General features: G+C 32.2%; 1 protein-coding gene across 1 annotated transcript; it reads left to right on the forward strand.

Moving 5' to 3' along the window:
- Positions 1 to 2,770: 2,770 nt before the first annotated feature.
- Positions 2,771 to 9,317, forward strand: LOC146937820 (mitogen-activated protein kinase 20-like). The gene is made up of 10 exons (XM_085751932.1): positions 2,771 to 3,303; positions 4,568 to 4,976; positions 5,150 to 5,277; positions 5,442 to 5,501; positions 6,083 to 6,232; positions 6,332 to 6,487; positions 7,102 to 7,313; positions 7,427 to 7,525; positions 8,223 to 8,380; positions 8,459 to 9,317. Exons 1-10 carry the CDS (start codon positions 3,280 to 3,282, stop codon positions 8,905 to 8,907), a joined length of 1,845 nt encoding a protein of 614 aa, XP_085608058.1. The 5' UTR covers positions 2,771 to 3,279; the 3' UTR covers positions 8,908 to 9,317.
- The last annotated feature ends 2,218 nt before the right edge of the window (positions 9,318 to 11,535 follow it).

An 11,535-nucleotide genomic window follows, 5' to 3' on the forward strand; every position in this document is an offset into this window, starting at 1 on the left:
TGAGATTTGAATCCTTATCATGATGTTCGACCTAACAATTTTGACATTTTACCATTTAAGCTAGGACATATAGACAACTCATAAATTATTAAATAACACTTGAAATTGATTCTAACTTTATTTAATTTAATATATGCAAAAAAAGTTTTTCATTAATTTTTTTTTGACATAATTCAAAAAGACTTCTCTACTTGCAAACTTTTTGCAAAAAAGAAGAACATTATGAAATATCTATATTAATTCACACACATAAGTTGAGGTTTTGAGATTTGAATCCTTATCATGATGTTCGACCTAACAATTTTGACATTTTACCATTTAAGCTAGGACATATAGACAACTCATAAATTATTAAATAACACTTGAAATTGATTCTAACTTTATTTAATTTAATATATGCAAAAAAAGTTTTTCATTAATTTTTTTTTTTGACATAATTCAAAAAGACTTCTCTACTTGCAAACTTTTTGCCAAAAAGAAGAACATTATGAAATATCTAGTGGCACCACAAACTTATCCATCCCTATCCCAATCTTAATGCATTATACACTATAATCAAAAAATAACACGATGATAGTTCCATTACACCAAAACAATTACTCCAAACTTGTACATTGCCACGTGGGTCCCACTAACTACCTCTCCAGCCTCTAACAACTCGCCATGGGTTCCCAATGACATGTCCCACATGACACCTGTAACTTATGGAGGGGAGATAGGGACATGTAATAATTATAGAAAACAGATAAATGTTGTCTGTAAAACTAAACTCAACCGATAAATAGAAGTTATATTTTTTAAATTAATGAATATTTTTTTTTTGGGTGGCCGGGGTTCGAAACCCGGACTTTGCATATTTTATGCATTGTCCTTACCAACTGAGCTAAGCTCACGAGGACAAATAATGAATATATTTGATCCAAATACATTATGGGTAGTGTTAACTTGTGCCCTTAGGACACATGTTAAGAAATCCAAAAAAAGAAATATTCTCTAAAACTTTGTGCATTCAATTCATTAAAACATTAAAAATTAAATTTAATGCACGTATTTCAATACATTATTTCCACATTTGCTTTTAAACTTGTGCCTTAAGGGCACAAGTTAACATTTCCCATACATTATTTATTGAATAAATCTAAAAAAGTAAATTTTTGTTTATAATCGTGATCAATTGAAGTATATTGTTAAAATAAACAATGTTGATGTTGAATACATTATTTATTGAATAAATCTAGAAAAGTAAATTTTTGATTATAATCGTGATCAATTGAAGTATATTGTTAAAATAAACAATGTTGATGTTGCTATGCCGAATAATTTACACATATTCAAACACAGAATCTCATAGTTAGAGGTGTCAAACGGGCTGGCCCGGCCCAGCCCGGGCCCGGGCCCAAGAGGCCCGACTACATAAATGGGCCAGCCCGGCCCGGCTCAATTATAATTGGGCTGCATATTTTAGAGCCCGGCCCGACCTATGTGGGCCATGGGCCAACCTGGCCTAGCCCGTTTATTTTTTACTTTAAAAATTTATTCACTTTTTTTTATATATTTTTTATATATTAGTCACTCACCACTATTTTTTCCTAGAATATGACTGGATGAACATAAAAGTGTAAGTAATTTTTACATTAACATTGAACGTTAATGAAACACTATATTATTCATTCAATTAAATCAAATTAATAGTTTATAAAATTTAAAATTTTAAAACTTTAAGCTAAATTCATTCGTTTTTATTAAGTTTATTTATTTAAATATTTTTTTATTGATAAATTTTAAAATAGTTGATAAATTTTTTCAAAAATATACTATTTTTTTAACAAAAAATCAAATTAAATAGTAATAATGGGCTGGCCCAAAGCCCGATGGGCCAGCCCGGCCCGACCCAATTTTTGTATGGGCCAAATGGGCTTGGGCCAAAAAAAGCCCGAGTGTGTTTTTGGGCTAGTTTTTAGGCCCGGCCCGGCCCAAAAATATGGGCTTTTGGGCCGGCCCGTTAGCCCGGCCCATTTTTGACAGCTGTACTCATAGTTGTATGTATGTTTTAAGGAAAATGCTAACCAGTGTCTCTGAAGCACTAGTTAAGAAATTATAAAAGGAAAGGTTTTCTCGAAAATTGTGTATTTTACTTTTTGAAACTTTAAAAAGTGTTACTTTTAGTGCTGACTTTGTTTTTTCTTTCTATTTGTAGCTGCTTAACTAGTGCCCCGGGAGCACTAGTTAACATGACCCATGTTTTAATCGTGATTGTCACTTTTTGTGTACAAATCAAATATTCTCTCATGCTATTGCATAGATCGATACATAAAACCCAATTACAAAATTTTCTCTAATGTATTTGTAGATCTGAATTCGAACTCAAGACTTCTAATTAAGTGGAAAGATATCTCTTAGTATCTCATTCAAGTAATCTTTGGTAGATGTTCGCTATTTCGTTTACGGACAAAATAAAACCTTATTATCAAAATACCCTCCTTATGAAAAATAAAGCTTATTACTAAAATACCCTCCTTATGGAAAATACAGTATGAGTATATAACGTACACCCTCCGGTCACAAATATAAGCAAAATTCCACTTTTTAAGTTCATTCGATGAATGATGTATGTGGACCATTAAATAGACCACATACATCATTTATTGAATGAACCTAACAAGTAAATTTTTGCTTATATTTGTGACCGGAGGGTGTATATTGTATGTGTATCTAAAATAATACGTTACGGATAAGATACATAAAGCCATAAAGGTGCCAAACTAGATTTAAGCCTCAAACCTCTCTAAAATTTTCATTCTCTCTCTCTTTCTCTCTCTAGCTGTGCCTGTGTCGGTGTACACAGATCTTGTCCACACCACACTCTTCACCATTTCTTTATTTCTTTATCAAGTTTTGATTTTTGAGCAGAAACAAATCGAGGGTATCTCTTATTTTTTTCATTTTCTGTTAAAGGTAGCTAAAGGGTAGTTTTTCTTTGGTGGGTTTGGAGTAGTGTCACTATATCATATATAGTTTGGTGGTTTTTTTGTTTATAAGGGTAGGTGTGTATGTATGTGGGATCTTATTTGGATTCTTTGTTTTGTGAAGAGAAGAATAAGATGGGATTCTTGTGCTTTTGTGATAATGTGTAGAGGTAGATGGGGAAAATGTGGATGAGTTAAGGTTGAAATTTTGTGTTTTTTGGTTTTGTTTTGGAGATTTTGTTTGGTTTTTGTGTATTATTTGAGATTTTACCTCATAGGGATTTTTTGGAAAATTTGTGGGTGGCAGCAGAAAATGCAGCAAGATCATAGAAAAAAGGTGGATTTTTTTTATTGTTGTTGTTATTGTTGTTAATCATGTTTGTAATTGGTTAATTATGATTGAAAAATTGTTTTTTTTTGCATGGTTTAAAAGTTTGTATGAATTATGATCATATGTTTATTTTGTGAATTTTGGATCCTGAGAAATTTCAATTTTGTGATATTTTAAGGTGAAACTGTACAATTTTCAATTGTTTCATTTTATGTTACATTTTGTGGTGTTGATGAAATTTAATGGCTTCTTTGAAACTGATTAGATGGCTTTGTTGGGGTTGTTCTGTTGATCTTATCTTTAAGATTTTTATGTTTTCCAAACATGTTTGAATTGTGTTTTGTGCTATTTGTCTTGTCTTAATACTAGATGACATTCTTGTTTCAGATCAGATCTTGTCAACTAGTATTTGTTTTGTTTTGTTTTGACAAATTTATGAATTTTTGTTCCATTTTTTTGTCTTTGTTTACCTTTTAAGACTTTCATTTTATTGTAATTCCTTGTTTTTCAGATTTATGACTGATGTTTATATACTCCCTTAGGTCTCGTATATAAGCAAAGAATCTTTTTTCAGGTTCATTGAATAACTTACGTATCTGGTCTATGATGTATCTGATTTATAATATAGACCAGATACATAAGTTATTTAATGAACCTGCTAAAAGAATCTTGGCTTATATATGAGACCGGAGGAAGGATTTTTCAATAGTCAATTGTGTATGATCCCTTGTATGTTGCTTTGGATTTGTAATAGGTAATAAAATGTGCAATTTATTCGGACCAAAATTATTTTGTAAATTTCTGTTGAGTCCAAAATTATACATACATTAGACTGAGTGGAATGGGATGAAAATGTGTCTTTATTTTTTTATTTATCGTTTATTAGTTTGGTTGTGTTGTTCCAATGGATGTAAAAATAATCTTAGTGTAATTGTAATGTAACTCCTCTATGTTTTTGTATTTTTTGAAGTTACAATAATTCCATAATGTGAATTCCAGGAAAACACAGATTTGTATTATGTCTTTTTTTTTTTGGCCAAGTATTATGTTTTTTTTATTGATGCGTTCCTGTAATTATAATGTTTGAAATATGTTTAATATAAAAGAATTTCTCTGCAAGACAACAAAAACTTTACTTTCATTTAAATGTCTATCCATTTTGAAAATTTGCTGTTACTTTTTGTTCCGGTTGATTTATGAATGTTTTCAGACTTCAAAATTTGAACTTACATGTTTTGCTTTGTGGAATAACTTTATATCTCTCCTACAGGGTTCAACGGAGATGGACTTTTTCTCTGAATATGGCGATGCCAACCGGTACAAAATTCAAGAAGTCATTGGGAAAGGAAGTTACGGTGTTGTCTGTTCGGCCATTGACACTCATACCGGTGAAAAAGTAGCCATTAAAAAAATTCATGACATCTTCGAGCATATATCTGATGCTGCACGTATTCTGCGCGAGATAAAACTTCTTAGACTTCTAAGACATCCTGATATTGTCGAAATAAAACACATTATGCTGCCGCCTTCTAGGAAGGACTTCAAAGATATTTACGTTGTTTTTGAGCTCATGGAGTCAGATCTTCATCAAGTCATTAAAGCTAATGACGACTTAACGAAAGAGCACTATCAGTTTTTTCTCTATCAGTTGCTTCGAGCACTGAAGTATATTCACACCGGTAATTATCAATAAGTTGTCATTAATTTTTTATATAAATAAAGTCCACATTGTGTTCCTAATGGCTAAAATATTTTACTATGCTCTTTTTGTACTTTGACTTCTTTATTTCTTAATGAGTTTGCAGGCATTGATGTCAATCTTTCATATCTAATTATTATCTATATAATGCAGCAAATGTCTATCATCGAGATTTGAAGCCAAAAAATATACTGGCAAATGCAAACTGTAAACTTAAAATTTGCGATTTTGGGCTAGCTAGAGTTGCCTTCAGTGACACACCTACAACTGTATTTTGGACGGTATTTCTTCTAATCATTTTCATTTCCATTTTCTTTTCCTATCTACATTTTCTTTTCAGCTTTGCTTATTGTTAAATTTGTTATGATTATCATTTTAAAAAAATTACATCAATTTGAAAACTAGGGAGGGATGCTTATAGCTTTTTTAATGCGTTTGTGTGTAGGATTACGTTGCTACAAGGTGGTATAGAGCTCCAGAATTATGCGGATCATTTTACTCAAAGGTATGTCTTTATCAGTTTTTTAGGATATGTGGATCATTTGGCTTACCATTTTTTCCCCTCAAATTTCATATCAGCCCACAACTTTTTTGTTTTCTTCTTTTTATCTGTCAGCTAACCAAAATACCTAGACTGAAGATAAAATCCCTAATTTTGTTGTGTTCTTTACATCTTTTACTGAACCAACACTTTGAAATTGGTTGCATTGTGATCGTTATATGGCGACAAAAAATGTGACACTGATTACTAGTGTTTGATAGTTTTCTGCTTCCTTGGTCTTTGACTTTGTCAAAATTTTTGTTAGTTGGTAGCAACATAAGGTTTTATCTTGTACATCTTGTATTGAGCATTATACTAGGTGTCACTAGCCCATCAATATGTCGTGCCGTTTTTGAGATTGAAATCAGTTTATTGAGCATTGTAAACATGGTACCATATTTTCTTCTTGAAATTCTAGAGAAAATGTAGTAGCATTGCTATAATTAAATATATGTTAAATTATTTATTCTGCACATCACCATGGTAATCGTTTTCTGATTCGCTTTTAGTAGTTGTAATACTTATTTCCATTAATGTTGATGCAGTATACACCGGCGATTGATATATGGAGTATAGGTTGCATCTTCGCTGAAGTACTAACAGGAAAGCCACTTTTTCCTGGAAAAAATGTAGTCCATCAATTGGATCTGATGACAGATCTGCTCGGGACTCCCTCACTGGATACCATATCACGGGTAAGCATATTCTTGTATTGAAGAAAAATCACTTTTGTTGCTTAGCTTAATTCCGAACTAAAAATTACGAGCTTGTAACGATTTTTGTGTTGGATGCAGGTGCGCAACGAGAAGGCAAGGAGATACCTAACTAGCATGCGAAAGAAGCAGCCTGTGCCATTTGCACAGAAATTTTCCAATGCAGACCCTTTAGCATTACGACTATTGGAAAGATTACTTGCTTTTGACCCAAAAGACCGGCCTACTGCTGAAGAGGTTTGTTACAGCGAGCTCTACTGCTTTCTAATGCGTATTGAAATTATTTAGGCCCTGTTTTGATAAATAACTTAAGCAAGCGCTTGTCTAAGCGCTTTATCATATAAGTGCTTATGTATATATAAGCTATTTTATAACAAAAAATTAAATATAGTTAAGCTATTTGTCATAGAACTATAAACTGTTTTCATATGCTATTCTGGAAAGCTTATTAAAATAAGGGTCATACTAACTTGTGCCCTGAAGTTAAAAATGGAATTAAAACATAAATTTTGTCTTGAAAAGATAAGATTTTAAATTTCTAAAATATGGAATGCACAATTTCCAATAAAATGTTTTTATCTTTAGATTTTTAACTTGTGCCTTAAGGGCACAAGTTAGCATTTCCCTTAAAATAAACTGAAAAACTCGAATAAGTACTTATGCTAGTAGAAAACTTGAAAAAGCCAATCCAAACAGGCCTTTAGTTTTATCTATAACTGCTTCATGAGCTTGTAATTTTAATTTGGACAATAAAAGGTATAATCATTCATTACAATGTATAACATTCTATCTATAATATGGTGTCTTGGACATTCTTGCTTGAGATTTTCTAAATGTGTTGTTGCTTTCAGGCACTGGCTGACCCTTACTTCAAGGGACTGGCTAAAGTCGAAAGGGAACCGTCCTGCCAGCCAATCACCAAAATGGAGTTTGAATTTGAAAGACGAAGAGTTACAAAGGAAGAAATTCGAGAGCTAATTTTCCGCGAGATTCTAGAGTATCATCCTCAACTTTTAAAAGACTACATAAATGGAACAGAGAGAACTAATTTTCTCTATCCAAGGTTTTTATTTCTTAACGGCATTTCGACTGTTTATACTACATTGTCCATTTTGTACCTTAACAATTTTCAACTCAATTTTATCCTTAATCTTTTTCTGCTCCATTTCTTTACAGTGCCGTGGATCAGTTCAGAAAGCAGTTTGCACATCTAGAGGAAAATGGTAAAAACGGTCCTGTTGCGCCACTCGATCGAAAGCATGTTTCTCTTCCAAGGTAATTTCTAATTCATAAGTGTCGTCTATCATTGGATTTCATGTGGCCTTTTGTTGCATTTCAATAATAGTTTTACTGTTGACAAATAGTTACTTTCTATTTTACATTGTGCTCATGCCAAGATACTAATCACAGGATTGAATGTCTTAGAGCAGAAAAGTGTCTTAGGTACTAAGAAATTGTCTTTATATATACATAGATGTGACATTGCATCTTTCTTAGATTAAATTACATAAAAGGTCAACTGTTTTATGGATGAGTTAGGTAGGGTTTGCCTATCCTTTTTTTTAGGTCTGCTTAACATTTACTATCTGTGTTTAAATATAACTTATAAGCCCTCTTTGGAAGATGAAAAGTCATAATTGGACACATCTACACAAAAGCCAAACTAGTAATATATATTTACATACAAAACATACACATTAATGACTATCAATTTTTCTTAATATATGTAAAAAAGTGTCAAAGGAGCTTATAAAAAGGGATGAAGGTAGTACTAGTATGTCAAGCTAGGATCAATAAATATTTTGGTAAACCTATTTAGATGCCCTTTCATTGTAGCATAGTATACAAAGGAATCACATTTCACAAGTTGGTAGACTAAAATCTCCCCACCTACTCCTTACTGCATTTGCTTCCATGCTACTTAAAGGATTATTCCATTCATAAGGACCATGTGGTTTTGAATAATTGACAGGTCAACAATTGTACATTCAAATACGATACCTCAGAAAGATCAAACAAGTATTGCTTCAAGCAAAAACCGGCAAACATCCGAGGAATATAATAAGCTCTCGAGAGATGCTGAAATTCCAGTGCCAAGGCCAATTCAGGGTCCGCAAAGGATTCCGCTAGGTATGTGTTTGTTATCATTGTAATCTTTAGAATTTATGTTGGGTGATCAAATATTAAAAATCTCATTTTTCTTATCAGCTAAACCTGGTAAAGTTGTTGGGCCGGTTGTTCCCTTCGAGTATGGAAATGTCGTTAAGGATTCTTACGATCCAAGGGCATTTATCAGAGGTCCTGTGCTTCCTCCTCAACCTGTTCCACATGAATATTACTTTCCAAGGCCTGGTAGCACTGCAAATCAAGAAAGGCCAACACCAGGAGCTGATAAGGGGGTGCCTTTGCAAGCGAAACATGGACAGCAATGTGGAATTAATGCGAAAATAGGACATGAAATAGCCATTAATATTGATACAAATCCCTTTTTCATGACAAGGGTAGGAGTGAACAAGGTAGAAAAAGACGATCAAATTGCAATAGAAACAAACTTGTTGCAATCAAAGGCTCAGTATGGTGGAGTTGGTGCTGCAGCCGGGACCAATTCTCACAGGAAAGTTGGACCTATTCAGTACGGTATGACAAGAATGTTCTAGGAGGAAAACAGATTACCTGCAGCATGTGCGTCACTTCTCGATCATTTGGTCGTTTAGAATTGATTTAATGAATGTGTAATCAGAACTGTCTGATCTCAAATCAATGTCTGAGATCTATCACTCCATGGAATCCAGTTCCTTCTGGGAGAGGGTTTTCTTGTGAATATATCGTCGAGGGGGAGCATAGCGATCCATGTAGTGAAAAATGGTTCTCTTTAGGGAAGTATTTCCATGGTCATTGTACAAAATGTGAGGGAGTGTGAGGACCATTTTGGCAATACTTCCCTTAAAAGGACCAGCTTTCTTTGGTCAAAATGCTATGAACTTTGGTTAACAAATAACAACTATCCAAGAAACTGTAACATTTAAATTGAGTTCTATGTTGTATGTCAATACATAACTTTCTTCTAGGTGTTTGCAGTGAAATCACTACCATAAAACCAATCTTTTGAATGTTTTTTAATTTGGATTCATGAGATTCTTCAAACCTAGGATCACATGTTTTTATATCTCAACAGATTCAGACTTGTAATGGGATTCATAAGAATTATTTAAATAGTACTAAAAGATATATAATTTTCCTTAGGCTAGGCTGGTGCAAATCTGATGACCATAATTGATGTCATTAGATTAGCATGGGCACCAAATCTGGATTGTGTTTTAATTTAAAAATAGTCTCAAACTACTTATCACTTTAGATACTAAGACATATATTTATTTATGGGGAATTAGTCACTTCAGTCCCTGAATCGGAAGGGATTCGTCACTTTAGTCTCTGAATGCAGATAAATTGCAAAATAGTCCCTGAATGTAGACTTTGTTAGTCAATTTAGTCCCTGAATGCAAACTTTGTTTGTCAATTTAGTCCCTGAATGTAGACTCTGTTAGTCACTTTAGTCCCTGAAATTGACCATGCAGGGACTGTTTTGCAATTTCTCTTCATTCAGGGACTAAAGTGACGAATCCTCTCCCATTCAGGGACTAAAGTGACTAATTCCCCTTTATTTATTTATTAGTCCTTTTAAATAATTATTATAGTTTACTTAACAATTCCACTACGTTCTTGAATTAATTGGATCAACTATAAGTATGTTTTTGGCATGGAGGTGTTGGTTCAATGTTAGGAGCTTGACATTATTTGTAGTAACTTGAAGGGACAAGATCAAATCTCGTTTGAGATAGTTGTAAAAATGACCGTTAATGTTTGTGAATAATAATGTTTTTAAGCTCAAATCTCGTTTGACATAGTTGTTAAAATGACCGTTAATGTTTGTGAATAATAATGTTTTAAAGATCAAATCTTGTTTGAGATAATTGTAAAAATGACCGTTATTGTTTGTGAATAATAATGTTTTTGGTTGTATGTAAAGCTCGTAAGAGTATATGCAACAAGTTTTAAGACACTTAAGGTTTGTTTGGGTGGTGGTTTTGGGAAGGAAGAACTTTGGAGGGTTAAATCTAAATTTTAACTGATTTAGAAGAATTAAAAGATTAATATGATAAATGATTGTATAACATTTCAAATACATTTAACTGATTTTAATTTCTTTTGAAGCTTGAGTCCTCCTTTGCACAAGTGCGTTCACCGTTGTTAAAAAAAAAGTGTGTTTGCCCGCCTTCCATCTTGATCATTTATAAGTTACCATTTCAAATATCATTTCCCTAATTCAAAGAAAAGAAGATGCAATAACTAAGTCATTTGCAAAAAAATATTAGGGAAATAATAACTTGTGTTTTTAGGACACATGTTAAAGAACATAAAATGAAATTTTTGTCTAGGAAATTGTGCTAATTTATTCTTTTAGGGATTAAAAATTAATGTTTTGTAATAAATATTTACCTTTTTTAGAATCCTTAACATGTGTCCTAAAGTCACAAACCCAAAATATTATCCCAAAATAATTGACATATTTCACTTTTCAATTAATAACTCTAATTTTTTTGGTGGTGGTTGAGATTCGAACCACGGACCTTGCATATTTTATGCATTGCCTATAACTGAATTAAGCTCACGAGGACAATTAATAACTCTCATTGATATTACTTTCATCACTCCCAATTCAATATATTTTACTTTATATTTATGATAATATTGAATGTACCAAGACAATAAAAACCATTTTTCCTCTCTTTTATTTATTAATTTTTTTTAACATATATAAAATGAATAAAAGACTCCGTCATTTTAGGACGTTGGAATATCAAAGCTGCAGTGTTTATTGCACGTTGCTAATTAAGTTCGTTAATTCAATTCTTTACAATCTTTCCAATAATTTTTTTATTGAGTTAAAGTTAACTAGCTTTAATGATTTTCTTAAAGTTAAGGAATGTGCCAAACATTTATGGGCTCTACCTTTTTCAAATCATCACATATACTTTGGTTGCTAACCGTTCTCCGTGCGCGCCATACAATAATATAACTATCCAATTATTTAAAAAGTTAATGAATCAAATATAAAAATACTTTATTGAATTATGTGCATTACATTTAATTTTTTACTTTTTAAAGAATTGAATGCACAAAATTTTAGAAAGCATTTCTTCTTTTAGATTTCTTAACATGTGTCCTAAGGGCACAAGTTAACAGTACCTTTATTCTTTTGATAAATTTTTTACTTTTTCCAGTTA

The sequence above is a fragment of the Medicago sativa genome, chromosome 3 (genome assembly GCF_051527215.1).
Source record: "Medicago sativa cultivar Bolivia chromosome 3, Bolivia_mono, whole genome shotgun sequence".
In the NCBI taxonomy this organism is placed as follows: domain Eukaryota; kingdom Viridiplantae; phylum Streptophyta; class Magnoliopsida; order Fabales; family Fabaceae; genus Medicago; species Medicago sativa.